This window comes from Blennius ocellaris (assembly GCF_963422515.1).
Source record: "Blennius ocellaris genome assembly, chromosome: 11".
Classification (NCBI taxonomy): domain Eukaryota; kingdom Metazoa; phylum Chordata; class Actinopteri; order Blenniiformes; family Blenniidae; genus Blennius; species Blennius ocellaris.
In genome coordinates, this window is record NC_137660.1 from 21,525,517 (window position 1) to 21,553,362 (window position 27,846).

Below are 27,846 nucleotides of genomic sequence, written 5' to 3' on the forward strand. Positions count from 1 at the left end.
TCATTTAAAAATGGCAAAGTAAAAGTTGAAGAATATTTAGCAATTTACGAGAGCAAAACTCCACAGGAGGAGAAAAGCAACAGCTCAGCAGATAAAGTCAAAGCTTCCTTTTTACTCTTGTCCTCCCTGTCACAGTCAGAGCGGCTGCCCCTTTCTTCTCTCACACACCCTGTGGTGTCATACTCTGCTTTGACTCATCTCTTTGTTTTGTGGATGTCCCGTACTACCCTAAGAAAGGGAATCGTAATTTTTTAGGGCGGCAACTGGGACGTTTGCTATTAATATTGCTTAACTCCCAACAGATCGGATCAGACCAGGTCACACCAGAGCAGGTCAACAACTTCCGAGAGAGAAGAACATCCACCATCAGCTCAGTGGTAATGGTAAGTAAATTTATTTGTGATCATTTTCACTGAAGTGCGGCTTCAGCTATAGATTCATTCATTCATTCATTTACTTCTGAAAAGCGTTTTCTCTCGCCGATTTGATCAGGATCGGACGCCGTTTATTGTTTCTGCTCAAAAAACGCTGCTGTGACGATGAAGGTCAAGTTTGTGTGGAAGGAGTCTGAGGAAACATGTGAAAGGTGTCTTCTGAGCTGATAAACGAAGGAAGGAGGTCTTGTTTCCACACATCTCCCGCTGCATCCGCTTCTGTGTAAAACCCATTCACTTTGAACTGCGTTAGGGAAATGAAATCTCCCCCAGGGAAATGACTGGCTGAGGGAATAACCTTAAGACTGCTGTGGTATATTCTTATTTATAACAATCAGAGACAATCAGAAGCACAGAAAGAAAAGCTGAAAAGAAGAGGTTGTTTATTCTAAAACAGAATAGACTCATTAGCATTACAGTAATATGTGATTTTAAATGTCGTAAACCAGATGGTGTAGCTGCTACAGACATGTAGTGCAGACCATGCACAGCTCCCATGATGTCTATCACCTTTGTGTTGGATACAGTGACTCATACTGTAGTTGCCAGGCTCAAATAAAACAAACCAGATAAACGTAAGGTGTGGCACCAGACTAATAACAGAGTGCAGCCGAGCCACACCTGGTAACAGTCCTGCTTTCGTACTTAATATCATTTAAGACAGGATTTGATGCCATGCCAGCATATGTAAAGGCACGTTCACAAAGTCATAGATTTCCCGAGAAGTGCCTCCATCAAAACAGTCTCAGACAACAGAAACGGAGATGAGTAACATCGCTTTAAATCTTTTCACCCAAATTTTGGAAAAGCGGTGTTGTTGTGGAACTGAGCCGTGATCATGAGCTGACTTGGGCACACCTCAAACATCACAATGAAAAAATGCTTTTCTCGACTTCCAATTCGGCCTGTGTGGTGTAGTTGTGTAGTGATGTCCAGAGTGTGAAGCAGGCCAGAGAGCATTCAATATGTTAACATTCCATAATGGCATATTGAGTGCTGAATCAATCTGACAGCTTCGGTAACCTTCAGGAACATATTTGACTCAGTGGATAATGACAAGCTTTGGCAATAAATCTCACTGCTGGAGACTGAACGGGTGGTTTTCTTATAAAGACCAGTGTACAGGCAGGATCAAATGTCAAACTTCAATGATCTGTCAACAGCTCTGCTAAAAAGTGACGCTTTGTTTAACAACAAACAAAGAAACAAAAAAAACCCCAACTCTTTTGATGTTAAATTTGCAATGTATGTTCATCTAACCTGCTCATATAGTCTCATTATAGTGAAAGTTTGTATGGCCACAAAAATCAGAGAAAGTCTAAAACATGAAGCTGACTTGTGGTTGACATGGGCTCCACCTCCAACAGGCTCATTACACAATGATGCTGAATGATCTCATGATGTATCTCATGATGTCATGAGTACAAATGTGTCATTCAGAAAAGCCACACCAGCATGGCTGGTCTTACATTATCACAATGATGCGTTTTCAACATTTATGTGTCTGGCTTGAATAGAACATTTACTTGAAATTGAGTATTTTATATTCTACTAAGCTGGAATATTCACTCAAGGATAAGGATATTTTACCACGACAGGTCTTCATTACACTGAAAAAAGAAAATACGTGGACCATTTTAACTAATTGCTTCAACTGGTAACACCTAAATGAATCAAGTTCTTCAAACTTAAGTTAATGATTTAAATTAAAGTCAAACGTAGCTTAATTAATTATTTTAAGCTCAAAGAACTTGATGGATGATGGGTTGTCACCAAATACAGTATTCTTAAACGTCAGTTTCAAAACAATAAATGCGTTTACCACTGAGGACAAGAAAACAACAAAAACAGACCTTTTAAGATAAATATTTCTGCTTTTCTAAGTACAAAATTGAACGTAAACGCCACATCCAGGTGGAGCTTGGTCCTAAAATATATGAGAAGCGCGCTGACGCAGCTCTGGATCAGCCCCTCGTGACGCTCACCTGTGCGTCAGGTGCTCTGCTGCGCGCTCCGTCACGCCCCGCCCCCTGCGGACGCGCGGCTTCTAACGCTCGGTGGGTGTGTGCGTTTGTGTTGTTTTTTTCTTTCTCCTTTCCCCTCCACAAGAAGTTTGCGGAGCCTCGACGCAGCGCGCAGGCAGTCTGTCCGCAGCGGAGCGAAGCGCAGTTGGCCTCTCCGGGTCTCTCTCTTGAGCCTCTTTCACCATGAGCACCATGGCCTCAGACACCACGTTCTTCTCTGCCTTACAGCCCAACACCTCGGTCACCACCTACGCCCTCCCGTCTGACGTCCAGATCGGGAATGCGGGCTCCTTCACGGACGAGGGGACCAAAGCGCGGCGCCTCCAGCAGCAGATCCAGATGCGCCTGGCGGAGAAGTCCACACTTCCGCGTCAGAATGGATCGGCCTCACAGTACGCCACTTCAGGTAAACGTCAACCAAGTCTCTGACCTCGGGGTGATACACCATCGACTCCTGCACTCACGGCTTCATGAAGCAACTTTGATGTAGTGTTATTATTAAAGGTTTATTAGGAATAACTGTTCACCTGTTTCAAGCTCTAGAATGGACTTTGCACCTTTTTTTGAATTTTTTTATTACACTAGACATTTATGTAACCGTGTTTGACTTGACCTTACGCAAGAAACTATATTAAAACACAAGTGTGGGAGGTTTGTCCACTTTATTGTGATACTGAATAGAAGGCGAAGAGAAAACAAGATCCTCATGTATTTCCCAAACAGTGAACCCCCCTGCAAGCTCTGTTTTCTCCACAAATAACACAATTGTTCATAGATGTAGAGATTAGAAAGTTAAACTTGAGTTTGCACTGGTAAAATATGGATTGCAGTAATTTCAGCTGACCATAAAACCAGCATTGAATAGACTGTTGTTATTATAAAGGGACAACAAATTGTTACATAGCATTTACATGACTTACAGAATTTACTGGGAGTATTTATTTCAACATATTTTCATTTTATTAGCTGCTCCATTAACTCACTTTTACAGTTATTATTACAAAAAGTTAATGTCATGAAAGAAAACAAAACATTCTTCACATTTCCATTAATCATTAATCTTCATACTCAATGAGTAGATGTGGCTCAGTTGGTCGAACGTGTCCTCTGTCAATCGTAAGGTCTCAGATTTGATTCTTCACCTGGCTTTGCACAAATAATAATAATAATAATGCATTGGTTTTATCTAGCGCTTTTCTAGACACTCAAAGACACTTTACATTATTAAAATTATTCAAATATTGAGTGTCCTTGAGCAAGTTGAGCCCCGATCCTCATTGGTATGTGAATGTCTGTATGTGTGAATGGATGAGAGCGATTAACAATGTAAACCTGCTTTGGAACTGCTGAGACAGTGAAAAAAAACCAAAAAAAACAAGCTCTATATATTTGCTGTTTGTTTTGGAAATGTGATTTGAACATCGAGGTTTAGTACAGTCAATCGAAGGCCTGACACTCATAACGAAACAAGTAGTGTGAGTTGTTTCTGAGAAGAATAGTTTTCACTTTGTGTTTTGAGAAACACTTTCACTGGAGTGTGATCCAAGCAATATAACCAGTTTTCAATACTTTTTGAAAACATTCCTTCACTACTGGACTCCTATTTCTAAACAATTTCACTTTCAAATTCACACAGTAAGTCTAACTTAATAGAACTGATGCGTGTGGCAGTGTGAGTGATTTGGAGGATTCTCTTTGTTTTGCCATTATGGTTTTCTTTTTCTTTTTTTAACTTTGTCCTAAAATGATCTAAGCTCAAGCAGTGGCAGTGGCAGTGGCAGTGATCTTGCCCTACATCATGTCTCTGCAACATGAGAAAACGGTTAATGTGTAACAGGCCCAAACAAGTGCTGCTTTCATGAAGTTTCCCGATAGCGGACGAAGGTGAAAGCCTCCCTCTGTGGGATTGGGTTTCAGGTCTAACTCGGCTTAAAGAGGTGAGGGTTCAGGAGATACCTGGGACGTGACGGCGTTGTGAGAACCAGCTGTCGCGTTGTCTGCTGAAACACGTCACATCATCAGACTTCGTCTGGCTGAGCCCTGCCCGTCTCGATCTTGGCAACTAGACACGACACGGTCGAGATGGGATTGGTATGTGAGCAGCAGTGAAAGTTGTGCTCTGGAAATAAAAACGCTTCCTGGAGTGCTGGGAATTTATGTCGTCAGTAGTCGCATCGAATTTGAGCCTTCGGTGCTGTGAAGGAGCAGGAATGAAAGGCAGAGCTGCACACTGGCCGCTGTTGTCTTCTGTTACTTTGTGCACCTGCCTGCCGCTGTCGCTTGATGCTTCAAGACATGCTTCTGTGTCCCATAATTTACATCCCTCAACCACTCTGCAGGGAACAGGCCGAGCAACTCCGCGTTAGTTCTTTGTTCGTGCGACCTCTATATTCAGGGCTGTGGAAGAATAGCTTTTTCTCACTCTTCTAGTTTCGGTATTTCCCAGAGGCACCAACAATACCTGCCTCAACAGGCAAACATACTGTTCGTGCTGCTTTTAATGGCTGGTATGCACAAGGACATACAACACGCCTGCTAATCAGGTCACTGCCTTTCACTTCTTTCATTTGCCCCTCATTGCACTCCCGCTTGCTGTGCCCCCAATCGTCTTTTTCTCTGGGCTTTGATTTAAGACTTCATGTGAATGAACAACTTCGAGTCTGAACAGGAGAAGTAGCCATTTGACACAGCAGGAAAACTTGCAGTTTCAGTGGCATTTGGCTGAAGACACATTGATAATAAATAGTTGATTCTGCAAAAAAAGATGTCCTCCATTATGTATTTCTGACTAAATGGTGATCATAAGTGGACAAGTCTCAGCAGAAAGGAATCCTGGCGCTGTGATCAAAGTTCACTTTTTCAAAAGTCAACAAAAGAATAAAAAAGCTGCGTTCTGAAGGAGCTTTCAGGGTGTGTCCTAAAGGCTGTGGCTTTCAGGTGTTTTTGGCGGTGTAATGGAAGGGGGCGGAGGCTGCCGGAGGGCACAAACTGGTTGGATTTCTGTGTGCTCTGCACAAACAAAGCAGGAAGGAGGCGCCTCTCCGCTCATATGGGACGTCTCTCAGGCTCAGCATGAGCACATGCGTGGTACGCTCACACGGCGGCACGCAAACGTGTGCACGCACAAGCCTGCTTTTGCTGAATTTCAAAGATTTCTTACCATTTTAATATTTTCCATTCATCTCTACACGCAATCTGACATCTTCCAGTGTTAACTGCCTTTGTAGCCTGAAGCAGGTCAACATGGTCAAATGACAGTCAAATTGACTTCGGCCGTACTCTGTTCTTCTGGCCACTCGCGCAGTAAAATAGATGACAGGGTGCAAAGCTATTTCTCAGATCTGTGGCACGGTGATGACAAACGCCATGACCATAATTGCACTCGTAGCAGGTACTACTTAATTAACATAGCTTTGTCACTGACCTGTTTTGCGTTTAGTTGACGTTGATATTTGTTTTGGCAGACTTGGTGTAGTGAATGTTTTAGTACATAGCTGCCATCATAGTTTCTCTGCGTGTCTAATGTAAATTGACGGGTAACCAGAGACATCAGGCCCTATGACTGGTCAGGTTTTGCATTCACAGACTTGACATTCTGTCAAACGTCCAGTCACCGGTGCAACAGGACACCTGTTATTAACACTGCCGGGTTTCTTATGCAAATCATTGCTAAAAATTAATGAGGAGTGAAATCCTGTTATAGAGTCCATCCAGTGTTTAAAGAAATTGCATTTATGTCTTTTATGTGAATCAACAGTAATTGAAGCAAAGCGGAGTACGAGCTTCGTGCTGTTTTATCCACATGAGACTGACCTCACATGTTATTAGTAGATAAAGATTTTAAGTTAACCTCTTAGTCAAAAATAGTTGGTTCATCCATTGTTTTGCTTCAGAGGTTTTTGTGCCTGACCTCTTGTATTTGCCCTAATGTGTTGTGAACTCGCTAAATAGAGGCAAAAACATGGCCGCCTCCAAGATTGAAACCTGGTGTTTGTGTCGACTCAGAGGAAAGGCCGAGAAAAGACGTCGAGCAGAGAGCCGGAGTGAGAAGCAGTCGTTTTGCTTCCAGCTGTATTCGTAATGTCTCTGTAAGAGCCTGTTGGACCATTTCGCCTTTACTACACTTGAGAGATTTATTACAACTTAAACAGAAACGTTTTCATGAGCTTAAATTTCGCCCAACGTGTTTGTTAGTTCGGAAGCTGAAGATGAAGTTTGAATGTATGCTTGTCACATAGATGTGCTAAACAGTTTCTACTCTTTCATTTTTGTCCTGATGCTGCTGATAGACATTGGCACACATATTTCTTATTACAATAACTCCAGGGGTGTTTATGGTATCTGTAAAAATGTGAAACTACCAAACAGTAGACAAATAGAGCTCGGTGCCCACATACTAGTCATTACATTTCCCCTGAGTCTTCAGCGGGAAACAGTCTAATCACAGACAAGATTCACTGGTGTGTCATACATTTGCGAGCTTTCCAGAACAATCAAAAGACACCCGGCAGCACTGAATGCTTGATTTAAGATGTTTAAGTTAACTCGGAGAAGGGGACTGAAGCACTCATTTGCTGTGCATTTTTAACAATTTTACAGCCAAAAAATCAGAATAAATCAATTTAATCAAGTTATGACTGGGTTTACTTCTTTTTACAGCCTTGTTATAGGAATGTATTTCAACAAACATTCACTGCATGAATGTGTGTTGCTTTCTTTCAGAATATGGTGGCTCATCGACAATGAAATATCAAACCCTTACCCCGAATTTCAGCTCTAAGTCATCCTACATGTACTCCAGTGGCGCCAAAACAATGGTGAGTAACTACAGCAGAGACGTTTCTGTCTCGGCATGCAGTCACACATTTGGTGTGAATCAGCAAGGTGATGGTTGAATGCATCGTGTTTTGGTTTTTTTTGTTTTTTTTGGGGGGGGGTGGTTGGTTGTTGGTTATTCTCAAAATGGCCTCCTGCTGCTGCTGACCCTGTGCTGCTTGTCACGTAGGACACAGCATGTGTAGTATTTCACAGTAGACTGAGACGAGGTCAGCTCTGAGTTTTCAAGTGCTCCCTCTAGATTCCTTGGAAAGCCTAGCTGTGTGTCACTGAAGATTGGATTGACGCAAGAGTGAGCTGAATTTGTATTTTAAAAGTCTCTGGTCAGCTCAGGGTGTAGCAGGAAGTAATATGAGGAACCATACTGAAGGCGTGTTTTCTTTTAATTTCAGTTGTCTTCTGAAAGTTTCCCCAGAACATATTTTAAAAATAAAAAGAAGAAGGAAAAATGTAGTGACGCACAAAAGTTTTAACCTAAAATTTCGTTTTTGGAAATTGTTTGGCAACACGTGACGATCTCGCCTGTCTTTCTCTTCAGGGCCCACGTGTATCCCAGAGGGCCGGCTTCAGTGCTCGGTCAGCTGGTCCAGACATGGGTCAGTTTCACCGGATGAGCATGAGTGGTGGTGGAGGAGGTGGAGGAGGTGGAGGAGGTGGAGGAGGTGGAGGAGGTGGGAGTTACTACTATGAAGAAACGCGCATGAGACACCCAAGCCGAATGGAGGCAGCGGGTGATATGGTCACCATGCAGTCGATACGGCCGCAGGTGTCGCAGGGGAATCATTGGATGATGGACAACAGTGATGCCGGCAGCATGATGTCTGACCGTGACGCCACCTTTAACCGCCAGTATGCCCAAAGTGCCTTCAATGGCTACTCCACTCAGATGAGGCAAGGAGGGGGCACAATGTCCGTGTCTTCACCCATGCGCCGATCTCTCAGTGGCACTCTTTCTCATGCCCGAGGAGGAATGGCCGGAGGAATGGCTGGAGGAATGGCGGAGATCATTCAGCAGCCTTCCTACAAAGGTCCCGCCCAGCGCACCATCAGCAGGATCACAAACCGAACCAACCGGATGAGCATGGGCTCGATGTCTACCAACATGCAGCAGCAGGTGTCCTCAGCTGGCAGCATGTATGGTGGTGGAGAGAGAGTGGACGGAGGGTTCCTTGTTGGCACAATGAACTCTGGTTCCCAGCGGAACCTGTCAATGCAGCGCCCGGGCACCATTTCCCGAGCCATGTCGGTGAGAAGCATGCAGAGCGTGGGCAGAGGCATGGATATGGGAGCCAGCATTGGCAACCTCAGCGGGTGAGATGCTTTCAAACATGCTCAAATCTTGTGTGTTTTGGGCGGGAATTTTATAATTTACCAAAGACTGTGGAGTTTTTTGAAGCATTGTCCATGTTACATGGTGTCATACAAAATCTGATCAAACTGGCTCTCCCTCATCATGGTTCATGGTAGAATATACATGCAATTTAGTTCATCCATACATCCACTCGTGCGCAGGAGGAACATGTAACACGCCCCTAAAGAGACCCCAGCATGTGTCTTCTTGCTGTGAGGAAGAATGTTAAACACCATTGCACTGTGCCACCTCCAAGAAGACTGATCAAATCTGATTTTATTTTTGTTTTCTTCAAATCCAACCGAAGAACAAACTGCCAAAATAGCGAATGGCTTTACTAGCCTGTATTGCTTTTGGAAGTCCACCATTTGTATAGTGTCTCATTTGTACTTCCCTTATTCTAAAACAAATAGAATCATAACTATGAGACCTACCTTGGTACTGAATGTTCATTTTCATTGGCGAGGATTTTCATGTGCATGTTGGTGTTTCAAGTCAGGAAAAACACATGTACCCTCTTCCAACAAAATGTATTCAGCAGCTCCTCTGCAGTAGAAAGCAGTACACCGTACACTGCAGTGTTGATTTGATTAACTGATGAGATAATACTCACTGCATTAAGAAATTATTCTTCCTGTTTGTGTGTGAACAGACAGGATGAGGTGGGAGGTGACAGAAATAGTGCTCTGTAGTCATTTATGATAACTCGTGTTTTTCATAAAAGTCACTGAAGTTCTCGCACAAGTGAGGAATCAGTATGACGGTGTCAGAACAGGGTTCACCGAGGGGAGTGTGTAGGACATGAGTCCTGTATTTCCTAACAGCTATAGATTGGGAGTCGGCTCCATGGTTGCAGGACTGGTTTAGGGTGTGGCTGCTGAGTTTCAGGCCTTGCATTTCACACATCCCACACGCATATGGTTAGGCGAGTGGATTTGCGAAGTGCTGTGTGATTTGGAAGAAATCCATTCAGTTAAATTTCACACACAAGCAACAAATCATCCATGGAAAATTGCTACAGCCACTTTTATCTTTATTCAGGAATGCAGCAGTATACATGTTTTGTGGCTAAAAACATAACTACAAATATACAGTAATTACGTATGTACCATTTGTTTGAGAATCATTAAATGAATTGCTTCTTTTTTGCTGGTTCTCCAGGATCGCGACCCTGGACATGGCCACAGCTGTGCTAAACCTGAGGGAGTTCGATGACCCTGAATTGCAGGTCCTGGGCGCCGCCTACATCCAGCATCAGTGTTACAATGACAGCGAGTCTAAGGACGAGGTATTTCAAACTTCAGATAAAACTTGTTTCCGTTCCGTTCCATTCTTCTGTTTGTTTTTTCCTACATGCTGTCCCTCATTGATGAACGCAGCCATAAAGGTTGAAAAACAGTTTTTCCCCGACATGTCTGCGTCACCACTTCTGGTGACGGTGAATTGGCCGCAGTTTTTCTTCTGTGGTGGAGTCCTGCGGTTGTTTTATCTGTCTGTATCTGGAGTCTGACCTGTATAGGTGCTGAAGAGAAGACGAACTGTAGCAAACAAGAGTGCTGATTTAAAAAAAAAAAAAACATAATTTTCCAAAATATTAAAACTATTTACTGCACCTATCCTAGACTTTGGCTTTTCTCACCAGTAATCTACAAATACATACCAAACATGGAGATCACTGCAGGAGGCTCAGGCCGAACAAGTTTCCCGCATGCCAAAACTTGATAATAATTTACCAAAATAGATTCACCAAATCGGTTACTGCAATGACATGTTAATCTGTTTTCCCAGGTGCGTCAGCTGAATGGCATCAGTGATCTGGTGAGGCTGTTCAACAGCGACAACCATGAAGTGCGGCGTTACGTCACCGGCGCCACACGCAACCTCATTTATGAGAACATGGAAAACAAGAAGGCTCTGATCGAAGAGGGCGGCATCACGGAGCTGGTGAAGGCGCTCAGTGAGCCGGATGATGAGCTCAGAAAAAACATCACAGGTAGGGAGGATGTCCCCAATATCACTATCATAAAAACTGTATTTGTATTGCTTCTGCTTTACTGGCTGCTGTGCCCCAATGGACTCTATCTTGTAGTTCTAGACAAAACATCTACACATTGGTTATATTTCGTATCAACCTGATATGTTGAGTGTCCTTGAAATCCTTGGATGAAACTGTAACGTTTGACTACGATATCATTCAAGCCAACAGGAGAACAGTGAGTGCACAAAGGGCAGGAGGCGGAGCCGCTGTCACTTCCATAGGGTGCATTTACAGGAGCTGTAGGGGAAAGTGTGTAGGAGCTGTCTGGACCTGGGCACCCAAAATACACTATCTGGCACTCCTTTTTTTTTTTTTTTTTTTTTTTCTTTTCAGAAAGGCTTTTGTGGACACTCCCATTGAGCTGTTAGACTTTGATTTGTGTTCATTAGGGCGCTGCAAGTCTAACGTCAGTTCAGTGAAAAAACCTTTGAGAAAGTAGTTTTCTGTGTTGGAAAGACAGAGTTACAAACACGTCACATAGATATTCTGAGGCGCTTCTCAAACTTCATAGAGCCTACTCATTGTGGCAGTATAAGCGCAGTCTCAATCGACAGAAAACAAATTAAAATCAAAAGCTAGAAATTGTAAATTCAGCAACTGTCAACCACGAGTCCAACCATTAATGCTCATTAATGAAAACTTGTTTAAAACAAAGTAGGAAAAAGCGGGGCTTGGTATGCTGGTATGTTTATGTCACATAATCAAAATGGAAAGCTGTAGAAAAACAAAAACAACATGCAGATAAGACAATGCCTGCAACTATTACACTCCTGTGCCTCAATACTGCAGGCTTCTTGTACTATATTGTACTTGTACTTGTACTTCTATTTACTGTATGTTTTTTTTGTTTTTTTACATGGTTACGTAACACTTCTATAGAGACACAGTTAAACATGATTATGTCTGACACTTGCATCCAGATCACCTGGACTGCAGAGGTTTTAGGAAGCCTTGGGTGTTTTTAAAAGTTGTTTTACCTGAAGATCTATCTGCACACCTTTTCAGTCCGAGTTTTGGGGACAACTTACAGCAAAAGAAAGAAGAAATGGGAAGGTTATATGGTGCTAAGCTAACTTATCATAAGGAATTCAGTTTTCTCATTTACCTCAGTGCCAAAAAGAAAACAAATGTTTTTCCCCAAAGGTTTTTTATTTAAAATGTCACTAAGTCTCTTTGTGCCTTTGTGCAGGTATCCTGTGGAATCTTTCATCCAAAGACAACCTAAAGGAGAAACTGGCCAGAGAGACGCTTCCTGAGCTCACTGATAAGATCCTCATCCCTCTGTCAGCCGGAGACCTGGAGGACTCCGAGAAGATAAGCGACGGGGAGTTCGGGGGTGTCAATCAATCCCCGTCTGAGGCTGAGATCTTCTGCAACACCACAGGATGCCTCAGGTGAGGGTTCAGTTATGATCTGAATCTGCAGCGTAGCGCATTGATTAAAATGTGACACTTCATGCTTTAGTCAGGCCGCCTTCTTCTTTCCCACGGATGTAGTTCGGTTCAGTGAACTTGTTTCGAAAAGAAATGGAAGCCTTTGTGATGGTAAACTTCACACCACACCTTTATTGTTGTATGTGTCACGGCAGCTCCCAGTTACTGTGGCTCTGCGCTGATCACCGTCTGTATTCGCCAGTTTTACATCGTAATATTTGCAACATTTGACGATTGAAACACCACACCTGGTCTAGAGGAAGCAGAACATGTCGAAGATGTGCTGGAAGTGGGACAATGTTTTGTAAATCCAGGAAAGATATGTCATGCTAATCAGTTTTGGCATGAAACACATATTTCACAGTTTTAAGATCCTAAATTTGGTAATTGCCCAGCCACAACCTGACCCCACCCCAGCAACCCAGGGCCTTGGGAATTAACCTAGCAGGAGCTCTGCCCTTGTGGCTTTTTTCTGTTTTGTCATTTCTCTGTATTTGCATCGGACCAAAGCATTGGCACGCATGCCTGAAACAGCGCTGTTATTTCTGGCTCATTTTTTTTAAATCTGTGTGTGCGCGTGTGTGTCCAGGAATCTGAGCTCTGTGAGTGAGAAGACTCGTCAGATGATGAGAGAAACTCAGGGGCTGGTCGACTCGTTGGTGAACTACGTCAAGGGCTCAATTGAAAAGAACAAAACGGAAGAAAAGGTGAGACGAGAGCTGATTTCAGGCATGTTTGAATCTGACCGAGCGTGCGTTCATTAATGTGTGTGTTTGTGTCTCAGGGGGTGGAGAATGCTGTGTGCGTCTTGAGGAACCTCTCCTACCAGCTCTACAATGAGATTCCTCCATCTGCTTCGCGGCGCTTGGAAGGACAGACCAGAGATCAGGACACGGGAAAGAATGGCGTCGTCGGCTGTTTTACTCCTCAGAGCAGGAAGGCCAAAAATGTACGCACACTTCACATTTACTCAATCAGTTTCTCATGCACGTAGGCCGAGACGTCCGTGTTGACCTCCGCCCTCTTGTGTCGTCCTTTACGCGACAGAAAAGAAGCATGAGTCAGCACACTTTCACTGAAGTGTCCCGAGTGCCGAAGGGCATGGAGTGGCTGTGGCACCCTCAGATCGTGGGCATGTACAACCGCGTCCTGCAAACCTGTGAGATCAACAGCACCACCCGCGAGGCGGCCGCCGGAGCTCTGCAGAACGTCACAGCCGGAGACTCGAGGGTAAGCAGAGGTTTCGTCGGGCTCCGTTTCAGTGCAGCACCTTCAGTTTGTGGCTTCACTGACCCGTCTTGTCTGTGAATCCTGCAGTGGGCCTCAGTGCTGGCCTCCGTGGCTCTGGATCAGGAGCGCATGCTGCCAGTGGTGCTCGACCTCATGCGCACCAACAGTGATCTCGAGCTGCGTTCTCTCACAGGCTTGCTCCGAAATCTGTCCCGCCATTCCAGCAATAAGGACGACATGTGTGAGTGTTGAATTTAGAGGAAATTCTAATCCTGAGTTGCAGTTTACATGTGCGGCTCAGAAAATTTGAATACAATGGAAAAATCTTTTTTTTTTCTCATATTTTAATGCAAACTGAATTTTCAATTTATCATGCATAAAGTGCAATATTTTAAGTGTCAAGTATCATTCAGATTTTTGCACAATCATCATAATTCATGAAACGAACAACAATAATATTCAGTTATGTGTATGCATCTGTATATGATGTTGAATTTGAATGACATTTGCTTTGATAAGATGTTTGTTTCCTGCACGTTCACATATTACACATAATAGTTTATCACCAGAGGAATTATTACCCAGTACTTCAATCATAAGTTTATTCTTAGCAGTAAAGTTCATACATGAAATGTCTTTAGATTTCCATTTTTCTGATGCTGTGAGAGATCACAGCGAAAACATTTCTCATGTAAATGCGGTAAAGTAGTTTAGTTTTGACAGCAAATTAATGCTGACCTCCGGTTGATTTCACATACTATTTATTTCGCCTTGAGTCATATGTTTGTAATGCGTCTTGTTTTCTGCAGCTACAAAGTCGGTAAACACCCTGGTTTCCAAATTGCCTGATGATGGATACAAGAAGAAGCCCTCCAGCGATGTGGTGGTCAACATCTGTGGTGTTCTTAACAATCTGGTGACCGCCAGCTCTTTGGCTGCCAGAGACATCGCCTTTTTTGATGGCCTGAGCAAACTGATGAGCATCAAGAACTCGCATGACAACAGGTCAGTAACATGCCACGTTATCAAACATACTAGGGTTTTGTTTTCTTTAAATCAAGGGAGGATAAACTCCTCTCCCTCATGATTTATAGTTGAATGCCACATTTTTTCACATTATAAAAAAATTGTTGACAGCTGTCGGAATACATAGAAAATTAAAAAACATTGTTTTGTTTTTTATTTTTTATATTTTATTCCTGCAGATGTCTAACTTATTGTTTTGTGCTAAAGTTTATTTCATACTTTCTGTCTTCATGACACGCTTCAGCCGAGTGGGAGACTTCATTGCACTTTTAAAAGCTACTAAAGGAAATATACCGAACTGGTTGGATGTGTTGTGTCGTCACACCTGATGCACATATTTTTGTGTATGTTTCATTATTCAAGGATATTTTGGATTATTTAAAGCTCAGTCAGTCTTCTCAGTGGCAGCGGCTCCTTGTAGAAACCAACAGATTGAACTGCTGTTCTTCTTCAGCCCCAATTGGTTTGTTTGTTTTTCTATTGTGGCGATGCAAATTCCCACAATGAAAGTAACAAACAAAACCACCAAATCAGCGGTAAACCAGCAGCTCCCTTTTTTTACTTGGGTCAAATTAGTTCTTTTTTTTTTTTTTTTTTTTATTCTGGTGAGTTTGAAGAGACAAGATAATGGAGTAGTAGCTTTTGTCATCTGAAAAGATTATCTGTGACCATTTTTTGATGAAGCCCTGAAATTACTGTAAATATCGTATGCAATCCCAATGTTATTAATTATGTGTAAGTAGGATCAGTTCCACATTGCTTGTTTGCAGACCTTCATCTGCTTTCATCTTGTGAAATCCATTCAAATAATCCAGACTAATAGTAGAACATATGTGAGAGAAGAATAAATCCTGTATTCTCTCACAAAGTGTACCAAATGTTAACCTGCGATGAAATTCTTTTTCAGCCCTGGGAAAGTGAAAGCAGCCAAAGCAGCAGCCACAGTTCTCATCAACATGTTCAACTACAAGAAGCTGCACAAACAGTACCAAGAGGTAAGAGACGGCACAACTCGGACACACACATGATTGATGATGTTGAAGCTTAGCTTTTATTTGAACAAAAAAAAAAGAAAAAAAGTGAGGCCTCACAAAGTGTGCAACTGTGTAGAGGCGAGACGTCCAGAAGGCTCATTTTAGGCCTCCACTTAATAACATTTTCAGAAGTAAATAAGAGCTCAAACATATAGAAGAAACACAAAAGAATACATGGAAATATGAAAGTGACAGTCAACCAATTCTAAGTTTTTATTACAAAAATATTAACAAAAACAAAACTCTTAAGGAGCAGAACATGAGTAATGTGTAAGACACCATTGGCATGTTGGGCGTATGTGTGAGTGTTTGTGCTTGACTGTGTGTGCAAATGTGTTTAAGCCAGACAATTATTCAGAAAGCAAAGCGAAGACAGAGCTACTATATTTAAAATGGTTTGAATATGAATATTTGGACTTAAGAATACACTCAGTCTTTTAGACTCAGTAAATGATGGCGTGTTTTCCCCCCTTAACTACAAAATTAAGACTTTCATTTATTTAAGTACGTCCGATTTTTCTGATGTTACTTTCTCACGCAAAAAAACAACTGCGTGCTCTAATCTTTGGCTCTACAATGAGCCGAGTTCTGTCTCCTTCAAGCGGGAATAACGACTCGGATTCTTATGAGGCAACTGTCACGCAAAAGTCCAAGCACAGTGGAAAAGCTTTCCCGTCACACTACCCCACCCACATTCCTGTGTCGGTGCATGTTTGAGTATGAAAAAAAAAAAAGAGAGAGTGACTGAGCAGAGGTGTGTGAGAGAGACAGATGACTGTCCTCACTCTGTGCACTTCCCCTCACCAGTTGGGTGGTACAGATTCAAAGCGCATGCTCACGCCGCTGCCCTTTCAGCACACACGCACACGCACGCACGCACACACATTCAGGCAGGGCCATGTCTCGGACACGATCAGGTAACTTTACAGCACCCCACAGATCACAACTTGCCACTCCCAAGGGCGTGTCGCTCTGCTTGTTTCCTAATGAACAAGCCCAAGCAGAGCGAAAAAATGTGTGAATGCTTGTCGTACTCGCCGCTCCAAATGTAATTCTTCAGGTGTGGGCGCCATAGAACTTGTCCCAAAAATGTGTGTCTAAGCAAACAGGATTTTTATCTTTGCGAGCTCGACATCTCCTCCAGGTGGAATATCCGCCTCGCCGTTAATAATGTAACTGCTTGAATAAATCATGTGATTAGTTCTTTAATCGTCCATGCCCACGTTATGTTCTGACACTGCTTTTGCTTTTGTGTCGCAGAAAGGGTTTTCAAGATCGGATTTTACAGACATTATCATCTAAAGCAGACGGACTCCAAAGATAACAGGGGCTCGGTCGTTTATCTACTGTACTCTGTGATAAGAGCGGGAACACCAGGGACAGCGGATCGATTCAACGCGACACACCCTCTTCCCTTTGTGTTTTAAATGCAAATGGACATTAGTAAGCAAAATGTGGATCCAGAACTGTCAATGGACTCTGAAAAAGTGTGCACCTTAGCCATTTGCATTTTGTGTGTTGAGGATATAATCAGGGAATTTCTTCTTTCTGCCAGGGCAATGTGTTCTTAGTGGATTGGCATTGTAGTGGACATGTGTGCCTTATCACGTCACTGTTGCATCTCTTTTAAAGGTTGAATGTAACAAAAGTGGTACTTGTTTGGCATTTTTTTTGTAAATATTGATTTTTATTTCACACAGAAGTTGTATTTTATACTTTAGTACCTTGTAGTTGAGGTTACTGTTCATATGAGTCAAAGTCATACCATATTGTTATATTTGAATGTAAACCCAAGATTTGGATGTATAAACTTTTATTTTGGGGGTTCATGCTTGCACACTTGACTTTTGTATTTACAAATGTGCTTTTTCTAAGTTACGAAATCTTATGTCTTAAAGAAACTAAATGTTTTCATGTATAATTATTTGGTCTCGTTTGTGAGAATGCGAGTGAATCAGGGGTGAAAATATACTTTTCTAGCTTTTCTGCAAACAAATAAAAGCAATACTTAAGTATTTGATGTGTATGTGTTTATGAATGGCAGATTTAGAACCTTTTAGGACTGGACCTTGAAATAGAAAAAACAAAGTTTGAGTTTTTGTGAAGTTTATTCAAATGGATCATTGGAAATGTCATAATTACTGTTCTGTTGCATAAACGGTGACCTTGTGCTTGTGTGTGGGTTTTTAAAGACAATGGCTGTTTTGTTGAGCTTTTCTCTTGTACACAAGCAGATGTATCATCTGAATATTTTATGCTAATAAATAAAGACACATTTGGAAACAATGTCCTTTCTATAAGCGCTTCCTCTCTGTGTGTGTGTGTGTGTGTGTGTGTGTGTGTGTGTGTGTGTGTGTGTGTGTGTGTGTGTGTGTGTGTGTGTGTGTGTGTGTGTGTGTGTGTCTGCTGCAGTAAGAGTGACATTAATGTGGTGAAATGTCGGCCTCTCCCTGTTTACATATTTGCTCCTGCTCAGACAGGAACAATGTGAGACTGGTGGTGTGTGCGTGGGCATGGCAGAGAGAGAGTGGGAGGCGCTGAGAGCGGAGCAGACACACCTGAAGCCCATCAATGTGGAATAATGTCTCTCCTCCCTGACAGTAGTGGCTGGGAAGGCTTTAAAAAGGGGGGGGGGGGGGGGGCTCCAGAACCAGCCTGGATAGGCAACATCAACTTGTTGTGGTTAAAATAAAGAACTTAAAAGCTGACTCTGCATCTGTGTGCGAGTAGATCCGAGAACGAAAGTCTGGTGTTACACTGATGCAGAGTCAGCGTCTGTTTTTCAGTTCTTTATTTTAACCACAACAAGTTGATGTTGCCTATCCAGGCTCCGGCCACCCCCCCTCCTTTTTTTTAAAGCCTTCCCAGCCGCTACTGTCAGGGAGGAGAGACATAATTACACATTGATGGGCATCAGGTGTGTCGGCTCTCCTCTCAGCGCCTCACTGCTCGGCAACACCCACACATACACCACCACATTGACCTTCCCTGCTGCGCCCTTATTTAGGCTCCCATTTCATTGCAGGTGATGATAACTCCACAAGGACAAAGATCAGCAGTCTCTTCAAACTGGCCAGTGGTTTTATTTGCAGGGCCTTGTTACTCATTGATCACACACCTGTACAGAAACATCAGTCTTGTAGATTTGGCACGGCTGCAGAAAATCACTACAGGAACTGAACTTTTTTTTTTACTTTTTCCAACTGTCAGTGTTCATTTCATTGTGGACATTAAGTGCTGAAGCAGCAAAACTTCTTGTCTAATCTCATCTGTCAAGACTCTGCCCTCTGCTGGGGACTGGGGAAAGAGATGTTGCTTGTGAACGTTCATTGTAAAAATACAAGTGGACGTAAAAGCAAATAGTTTATCATTGAAATGGTGACTGGCGGGTTATTTATACACTCATAACCTATGGACTGAAAAGTTTCAAGTGACTTTAAATTGCAATCAAGAGATTAAAAAATATTTCAAATATGATTCAACACTTCGAGTTCCAAATATATAGAAGCTTCATTATTTGAAATTAAGTCTGAAAAAAAAGTTTTTTTCATTGTATGTATTTTTTAAATGCACCCATTTATACACACAATGTTTTAAGTACAATCAAATATCCAAAACAGCAGCTTTGCCATGAATTCTTCCTTTAAAACATCCAGTTTAACTTCATACAACCACCGAGAGGTTTTAAATTTAACCATTTGTTGATTTGAGTCTGTATTTTTCAGTGACCATTCAGGCAACAATAAACAGCTTAAAAACTAAACTTAACAGCAGAGCTGTTGATGACATTGTGAATGTCTAGGTGTACTTGGGAGTGGCTTGTTAATGTTTATATATACACACAGCTGCTCTCTTCATTTCTTATTTCACAACATCTTTCACACAACATTGTACATAGCAGTAAATGCGCACAAAGAAAATCAAAATCTAATTCTGCCAAGTAACAGAAACCCCTTTGATTTTGGAAAAACAACAGGTACAGAAAAACATAATCAGCTACATGAAGCATACAAAGAAAGGAACTCCATGTCAGGTTCATGTTCAGAGATCAGCAGTGAGGAGACTAGATTACATGTCTTCTCTTGTGACCAGGCAGTAGAAGTCGGAGCGAGCGCCATAGTTGCGTGATCCGAGGTCTGACACGTCGATGTCGGAGGGTCTGGGCTCAGTTGCTGGGATGGATGCAGCAGGGAGAACTGGAGCTTTACAGGCCAGACTTTTATACACAGGGAGCCGAAGACCTGAAAATATCAAGCATGAAATATTAGTTCTTCAATTCAAGTATCTCATCTCGTCTGTTTTTCTCTGAAACAAAGAAATCAAGTTAACATTCTTTGTGAAAAATGTATCTATGACAGTGACAAGACAGCTCTGTTTCAACAGTTTATTAAATTACTTTTTTGATCTCCTGCCTGCTCGATTTCATTGTTTGTCATAATTTATCACATTTTGAGGCTACAGAAGTGGTGGAAACATTATTCAGGTTTTTTTATTTTTAAACAACAATATCTGGCAAATGGGGAAATTCTTGCAAATGCACCATCTTAACATGATGTGGGGCAGTTCTGGTGTTTCAACTGGGCCTTTCAACTCTCATCGTCACTGTGATGTGATCAGATGTGACAGTGCCAAGAAGGAGGATCCAGGTGTAGACTTAAGTTAAAATACAAGGCATTATTAATTATAGATAACAGTTTTTCAAGGAAGTCAACAGGAAGGTTTTCTAAAAACTGAGCACAGGCTGGATCCTATTCTGTTTTGAGAGTAAATCTGGAAACAATTATTTCATGATGGAATAGTAGCTGGTAGCTCAATCAGCTAATGGACACACAAACACACCCCACAGTACTTTAAAGTTGGGATTGTAAATGTAGGTTCGGGTGGGACACGAGGTCGTCACAGTGAAAAGCGACTGGCAAAACGAGTGAACTTCACAGCCATGACACCAGTGTTCAAAATAAAATGGGAAACACAACAGAATGCACATTAGGCATTACGGAGACTGGGGAAAATATGAACCGTGAAAACACCAGACAAGGCAAACACTGAACACTGGGATCAACAACAAGCTTTTCCCACTAGAAGTTTGTACATTCATTGCAAAGTGCCAGACTCTCACGTTGTTAATATTGTTATATACTGTTCCAGTTTGCAACGTTTAAGATTAACTGTGGGTTGAATTAGTGTTTGCCAAGTCAAACAAGTCACACACCAAGTAAGATAAACCACATTTGAGTACACAGCCTGTAATATTTTATAATTTCCCCTTTGATCTATAAAAAACATGAGAGAAAGGCCAAATATTGATCAGTATCGACATATCTGGATCAGTCAGAACTAGACCATACAGCTACAGGACTTTGTCTGGACATTAAATGTCAAATATTTAAAAACAGTTATGTCTCACTTTCATTTGTCGATGGCATTTCAGATGAGTATGTTAATATATTATCAAAGTTTTCAGAATTTATGTGAAAACATAAATGGAGAGGCTGCGCCACATAAAACTTCACTCCTAAAACAATTATCACCACAAACAGCTGTTTGCTGTTGGAAAGTGAGAAATCTCTGCACACAGGGCTCTATGTAATTACCACAGAGGAAACTAAATGGGGAAAAGTAACTAAAAGCTGTGGATATAATACTGTTATGCAGAACGCAAAAATAATAATCATATTGACTTCATAATGCAACCTGGGACTGTAAGCCAGTTAAACCATTTTGGGAAGAAATATTAGTACACTTGGAGATAATTTTAACCGAAACTGTTTCTCAGTATATCAACATACTGTATTACTAAAGTGTGATGATCGTTAAATATGAATGAAAGAACTGACAGACAGCCAGAATCAGTTTTGACAGAGAGGTTTAACAGGTTGTAGCACCATTTTTTTTTTTCAAAAACAGCAGATTTGTTGTGAGGATTTAAAAGCTGGAAATCATCGCATTACCACCTGTGTGTATTCTTCAAGGAAAATACAGCAACATTTTCAGTTGCGGGAAATAATCACACTGACAGCAGTCGCCTGCTTGTCGGCGTCTTCTGCTGTGACCTTTAATTTAGTGACGCTTGTACAACTCCTGGGAGTGTGTCACAGTCATTGTGACGTGAGGGATTGAAAATGGGCCAAGAGTTCGGCAGATGACGACTGGATTGCTCATCAAGCAACTGCTGTTCTTACCGAGGTCTCCGGCATTGTTGGAGTCTGGGCGGCAGTCCAGGTAATCAGGGTCAAGGGTCAGCATGGGGTCTTTGTCGTCCTGCAGCACAGTCTGAGGGTCGCCTGCAGACTCACTGTGGAAGACAAGTCTGCGCGGCATCGCTAAAGAAAGCTCCTTCCAGAAGACGGAGGATTGAGTCTGTGGACACACGCGTGTGGACATAAGAGGAAGCCTTCTACATGTATTATTATTTCACAAGCAGATTTTTGTCTGGAGTAGTTTTAATGTTGCTCCTCATGTTTAAAGTTAGCTGTGCTCAATTTGAGGAGAAAAAAAATATGTGTACATACATACAGGCATCAAAATTATAATTAAAGTTTGAATTGACATCTTACAAGAAAAACACACATTTTAGGTTAATCTAGTTCAACAAAATATTGAGAAATGAACGGAAGTTTAAATCAACATCAAATGCTGTATATGTTATGAATCGATTGAGTTAGTTTGAAAAAAAAGATCCATGTTTGGATTAGTAAAAAAAACACATAAGTGAGAATGTAAAAAAAAAAAACAGGAAATATCCCATTTTTGTGACATATCTCACCACAGAGTTGTGCTTCCAGGTGAGGATGGTGAGACGGTGCTGGTTCTCATCCAGTAGATGCTTGACGTCGGCCGTCATTCGCTTGGACTGACCGTCCAACATGATGAGGATCGGCCGCGGACACAACTCCAACAAGTGCAGAAAGCCCTGTCTAAAAATCCTCATTGTCAGAAAACGTTGCCGCACATGATGCGAGTCACACTGACCTCAAGTGGTTAGTTGTAACATTGCCGCAACAGTTTTTAATGTGGCATGTGACGGTGTTTGTGTGTCTCACCTAAAGTTTTGAGTGCACCAGTCCTGCTCAAGGTAAGCATAAGAAAACAAGACGATGAGGCGACGGGAGCGACTCATGTTCATGAGAAAGTCTGCAGAAGGTTCTGGAGAAAGAACGGACAATATTGTTGCTGCATAATCAATACATTTGGAACTCAAGTTGAGTGGATTAGCAAGAATATTTTGGTGTAGAAATCCACCACTATTGCGTTATCTGCATTGTACTCAAATACAATAAAAGCACTGTAGGATAAAAAAAAATCTCAAGTTTAGGTCCTAGATACATTTCTCAAAAAATGTATTAACAGCATTTGTTAGATTTTAACTGCATTTCATAGCACTGTCGATGGCGGGCAATCAAATCAAATTTGAAACCTGTACAAAATGCCCATTCCTGACAAAAACAATGGAGTAGAAATACAAAATAATAAACAGCTGTGGATAAAGCAGGATTTCTCCTGGAAAGAATAAATTAAACTCTGGAAGAGAAATAAAGTAGCAAATCATATTACATTGCGAACATTGTATACAAGTACTAGTAAAATGACACAAGTAAATAAAACCATAAAGATACTCAGAAATACTACTTGATGACATTAATGTGAGTGTTTTTAAAGTGGTATTTCCCCTCAGGGTAAATGAATGAAGCATTCAGACGATAAATACATTTAATATCATTACTTTTTTTTCATAGTAATACAAAAGCCAGTATTATAAAACCGAGCGCTGGAATAAGAAAAATATAAGAATAAGAGAGTCACACTGCAGTGTGGAGAGTAATCTTACCTGCACCGGGAAGAACGTCGTTGTCATTGAGGTGCACCTTGTACCTGCTCTGATTTTCCAGGTGAGGTTTAAGAATAAAGTTTACAAACTTGCGGTCGTAGTCATTGTTCACATAGGAGATATAGGCGTCGTAGAGTTTTCCATCTGAGGATGCAGAGCCACAAACATACAGGTGGTGTAAAAAAAAGATAAGTAACTAAAGATGGAAGACATAGTATAGTCGTCTAAAAAATTTTTTTTGTGTTTTTTAAATCTATGTGTGGTGAAATTGGTGACGCGGCAAAGACGGAACAGTCAACAGTCATACAGGAACTTCCTTAGACCTCGGCAGAGTGCTCACCATTCAGCTCATAGTCTCCATAGGTGTTCCTGTACCACAGCTTGATGTTCAGGTGACACTTGGAGTAGGCGACAGCAGCCACACCCAGGAGGAGCAGGAGGACCACTGCAGCGACCACGGCAGCTGCATGGCTGGGGATTTCTGAACGCATACGCAGAGCAAAAAAAGAAATAAATATACAATCACACCAACAACTATTGAGCAACACGACAATTCCGGGACAAGTGTGTTTGTGCATGACATGTACACGTTTGTGCATTTTTAAATTGCTCCCACTGTAATAAGTTGAAAAGCAGAAATTCTGCAACGTGTCCGTTGGCAGACTCGACCTTAATTTTGTAACTGCAAATATAAAAATGGCACTTTCATTCGGGTATAAATAAATCTAGACTTGAACAAATGAGTTCTGGCAATGTTCAGTATAATGAGCTCATTTTCACATAAGTCATGATGAGTAGTCTGACATTTCATGACACTAAACAAACACAATCTGAAAAGCTCTCTCTCCCACAGAGTTTCTAAAAGCCCGTCACTCCCTTGGCAGCAGCCTTCAGCATGCCGCTTCACATGGACTTCATGTTAAGGCTATTTTACAAGCAACTAGGTAGCGAACGTCCAATGCCTTCTGTCCATTTCTGCCATCTGCTGTTCAGTTCTGCATCTCAGTGTTCAGTCATGTGCAACTTGGAAAACTACAGGACTGCTGAGACAATATGGCTGTCCGACTCTTGTATGAAATATAGGCCAACTGCTTTCCCATGTATTTCTCCCGATGTTCTCTGGTTTGAGTTCACCACTTTATTCTTTAATCTTCAGAGATGTGTAACAAACCTTTAGGGACCCATCATTTGACCTGAATGGTCTCACCTGAGTTCTCTATGCTGAAGTCTGAGGAAACGTTCCTCACTGAGCAGCGGTAAAGTCCAAAGTCATCCAGCTCGCTGAGAGAGACCACCAGCAGACTTTGTACCATCAGCTGTCCTGCACCAGGAGACCTGAGAACCCAAAAAAATGACCCCATTTACAAATGGTAAAAATAACATTTTCCCAACATCCAAGTATGAATTCAACCTGAAGACATTAACACTTGGTTTAATTCACTCTGATCATCTCCAAAAGGAAGGTGACATTTGTTCTCCAAACACTGTATAGAAAAAGTCCTTGCTGCTCTGCCTTGTGTGCTACTTGGCAAAAAGTTAGACTTCTGTAATTCGACTTTTTGGGTTCATTCAGACCGTAATGCTTTCTGTCCTGAAACAGCCTCAAACCACGTGAGCTGAGTGACTTTTGCTTTTACTTGAGGAAGTTAACCCAAAGGTTTCTGCAGACATCCAGGAAAACAAAGCAGTATTTTGATCAGCTATTTGGTTTTCAAAAAATAAAAGCCATTTACGTCAGGGAATTCAAATTAGTTTTCACTGAGGTCACAGAAAGTCCCTGAGCATTTTCTAAAATAGTTTAAGGGATTAAATTACAGTTTATTCTTACTCAATGACTTCGCAATACAATTACAGCAGCACCTCCTGTAGGGCGTAGCACTGCCTGATACAATCCAATATCCCAAAACACAGTTTAACAGCTGGCGTAAAGAAGTGACATTCATCAGGTAACACTCAAGAATGGAAAACTAATACGTCAAATCACCATGAAGATGTATTCAGCGGATAAAGCGTGTGGTTGGTGAGGGCTTGCCCAGCTTTGCTCCACTGCAGCGTGGTGTCGCATTGCTCCTCCGACGGGTCCCAGTGGAGGAGGGCAGTGCAGTTCAGGGTCACGGCGGACCCCACATTGCTCCTGAGTCTGGTCAGGCCATCTTTTGGTTTAAATTCTGGAGCTTTGGAGCACTGAGTTTCTGCTGTGAAGACATGCCACTGTTATCTGCGGTCAATGCAGGAGCTGAAGACAATAGAAGCCTTCACGAGGACTGCCAAGAACACTTCGAGACTGCAGTCAGGAGGCACGCTGAAACAAAACGCCCGCTGGCAGGTGTGTCCGCTCAACTGGCCGTTCAACTTCCCAACACCGACTCCCAAGTTTATTTCAGACAAATAACAGCTTTCCATCTGAGTCACACAACTACAGTATCAGGTTTGATTTGATTTAACTGCACTTACACGTGCGCATAACACTTACCTTTAACTATAAGGTGCACGGTGAATGTCGACGTGCCGTTACCGTCCTGAATGCAGGTGTAATTTCCCTGATCCTCTAAGCCGAGGGTGGCGAACTCCAGGAAGGTCTTCCCCTGCTGATCGTGGAGCGGCTGACAGTCTTTCTGCCAGCTCAGCTGGGTTTGGGGGAGACCGTTCAGCAGTGCGGGACCCAGAGGACACTGCAGTCTATATGGAAGCTGCTCCCTCCCCAATGAAAGCACCTGCTCCTTAAACCTGCTCTCATCCACACAAGCCTGACCTACAATCACAGAAAAGTTCCGTTCAGTATTTATTGACAGTAAGGACGCAACAATCCGAGGGTTTCTATTTATATACGTGTCCTGATATTCGAACTCATGACGTCTGTGCACATTTAGTATGTATTGCTCTTTTTGCGCTTCCTTCTGGTTCATCTCAACATATAAACGTATATTGGAAAAGTTCAGTGAAAGTTACATTCGTAAAAGTAAAAGTTAAAAGTTCAATGATAATTAAAGATAAATCGAAAATGCAGTATCTCAAAATAGTACAGAGTAAAGCAAAACTATTTCGGCTTCACAGGGGAGAATGATTGGGTTCTCTACAAACCTGATTATTAACTAATCAGTCATCTAAAAGCCCATCTTGGTCTGAATGTTCACTAAACACAAACATGCTGTGGTTTCAAACATGCAATGTAAATATACACAGTGGATTTCATTGTAAAGAAGTTAAACATTAATGTGTACACACCAGACAGGCGTCATTGTTCTAAGCAAAGTACTTTCAAGTGCATCGACATACATAAACATTTCCAATCACGAGTTTAACTTTCTGAACATATCCACTAAAGCGCATGAAGCATTTTTTGAAAACATTTCAATTGGGATAACTGGCTCATATTCATAGGAAACACATCAGAGCTTGGATTTTTTTTTTTTAATTATTATTATTGTTTTTGTGGCTTGAATCAATAGACTTTAAATATTTGATTTTAAGTTGGAAAAAAAAACGTGAATTTAAAATATAAAAGGTTATAAACGGTTTTCATTTCCCATTGTATTTGATGTATAAGTCATTAATTCTGCAAATATGAAAGAAAAGGGTTGTAGCCTTAAAAAATTTATATAACTAGATGGAATCAATTAAGATTTGTGTTTTACAAATGATCATTTGCACAAGATCCTGAGAAGTGACGTCAATACAGTTTGACAGGCCACTTTGGCTCCAGTCTGTGGATGTGACCAGTGCACACAGTGTCAGGCGTCAGGGAATCTCTTGGCCAAGAGTGTGGTGTTTAATGGTGCTTAAATGTGAACTTGTTTACTCTTTCACGCTGACAGACCCTGCACAAAACGCCTGCTTTGCTGACGCATAATATTCCATGCCGAGCAGCAGACACCATTGAAGCAACTTGCATCCATCTGATCCTTCCTCAATGAAGAAATTAACACATCAAACAAATTAATGTGAAAATGCCCCATTAAAGCCCGACCGGTTCTTCAACATATTCAGAGCATGTACTCACAGAGTCCATGAACTAACCCAACAAGTCACACATGTAAACGTGCGTTCTGGTTTCTGTGTGACCTACTCTTCTTTAGTGTCTAATAAACCTCCCCTGTTACATAAAAAATTAAACAAAACCATAAAGTTTGGTAACAGAGTGACCCTGGACTGGACCCAGTGACCACATGTGCACTGACCTGTATTTACACACACACTCAGCAAACCGCAGACCGACTAGTTTTGGACAAATATAACAAAAAAGAATGTAACATCTACAAACACACTCATTAATAATAATTAAAAAAAAAAAATATCCGAGAAAATAAAGTGTAATTGTAAACATCTTTACCGACTGTGAGGGAAGTGGAGTCCCGCAGCCCGCAGCAGAGCAGAATGACAGCAGCTATAGTCAGAGCCATGAGGCGCACGGTGCGTCGTTCTCCCTCCTCACGTGAGAAACGAGCCGAGGAAAGACGTCCAGCTTCCTCACATCACGGCGAGACCACCTGTTGTTACTTTGTTACTGTTTCGTTACGATCAGAGCGGCGGAGGAGACGGAGGAGAGTGAGCTTCCTGCACTGCACCTGGAGACACCTGAATACCACGCGGTGATTGGTTGGCCCGCCGTCAC

The 27,846-nt window shown here is 41.9% G+C and overlaps 2 protein-coding genes across 4 annotated transcripts; one reads left to right on the plus strand and one right to left on the minus strand.

Annotated features, from left to right (window-relative positions):
• The first annotated feature begins 266 nt into the window (after positions 1–266).
• pkp3a (plakophilin 3a) lies at positions 267–17,692 on the plus strand. Of its 2 annotated transcripts, XM_080504856.1 has the most exons (14): positions 267–383; positions 2,687–2,864; positions 7,181–7,275; positions 7,833–8,605; positions 9,807–9,933; positions 10,434–10,638; positions 11,873–12,077; positions 12,706–12,823; positions 12,901–13,065; positions 13,164–13,346; positions 13,434–13,587; positions 14,156–14,351; positions 15,280–15,367; positions 16,667–17,692. In XM_080504856.1, exons 1-14 carry the CDS (start codon positions 381–383, stop codon positions 16,706–16,708), a joined length of 2,532 nt encoding a protein of 843 aa, XP_080360982.1. In that variant the 5' UTR covers positions 267–380; the 3' UTR covers positions 16,709–17,692. The 2 variants fall into 2 exon arrangements, with proteins under 2 accessions (XP_080360982.1, XP_080360981.1); XM_080504855.1 differs by lacking the exon at positions 267–383 and having other exon boundaries at positions 2,526–2,864.
• An 835-nt stretch (positions 17,693–18,527) lies between these two features.
• Positions 18,528–27,776, minus strand: sigirr (single immunoglobulin and toll-interleukin 1 receptor (TIR) domain). 2 transcript variants are annotated; one of them, XM_080504917.1, is made up of 10 exons: positions 27,565–27,776; positions 25,708–25,986; positions 25,219–25,426; positions 24,442–24,569; positions 23,575–23,715; positions 23,235–23,378; positions 22,450–22,552; positions 22,173–22,323; positions 21,589–21,766; positions 18,528–19,647 (listed from the first exon to the last, which is right to left on the minus strand). In XM_080504917.1, the coding sequence occupies exons 1-10, from the start codon at positions 27,632–27,634 to the stop codon at positions 19,475–19,477; spliced, it is 1,575 nt and encodes a 524-aa protein (XP_080361043.1). In that variant the 5' UTR covers positions 27,635–27,776; the 3' UTR covers positions 18,528–19,474. The 2 variants fall into 2 exon arrangements, with proteins under 2 accessions (XP_080361043.1, XP_080361042.1); XM_080504916.1 differs by having other exon boundaries at positions 25,219–25,429.
• Positions 27,777–27,846: the final 70 nt, after the last annotated feature.

Bases quoted from the DNA above. Each gene is read 5' to 3' on its own strand.
- pkp3a (XM_080504855.1), top strand. From the start codon at position 2,642: ATGAGCACCATGGCCTCAGACACCACGTTCTTCTCTGCCTTACAGCCC. The intron at 8,606-9,806 runs GTGAGATGCTTT...CTGGTTCTCCAG, and splicing joins AGCATTGGCAACCTCAGCGG to GATCGCGACCCTGGACATGG. The intron at 15,368-16,666 runs GTAAGAGACGGC...TTTGTGTCGCAG, and splicing joins TGCACAAACAGTACCAAGAG to AAAGGGTTTTCAAGATCGGA.
- sigirr (XM_080504916.1), bottom strand. From the start codon at position 27,634: ATGGCTCTGACTATAGCTGCTGTCATTCTGCTCTGCTGCGGGCTGCGG. The intron at 25,430-25,707 runs GTAAGTGTTATG...ATGTCTTCACAG, and splicing joins CGTGCACCTTATAGTTAAAG to CAGAAACTCAGTGCTCCAAA. The intron at 22,553-23,234 runs GTAAGATTACTC...TTCTTTCTCCAG, and splicing joins CGACGTTCTTCCCGGTGCAG to AACCTTCTGCAGACTTTCTC.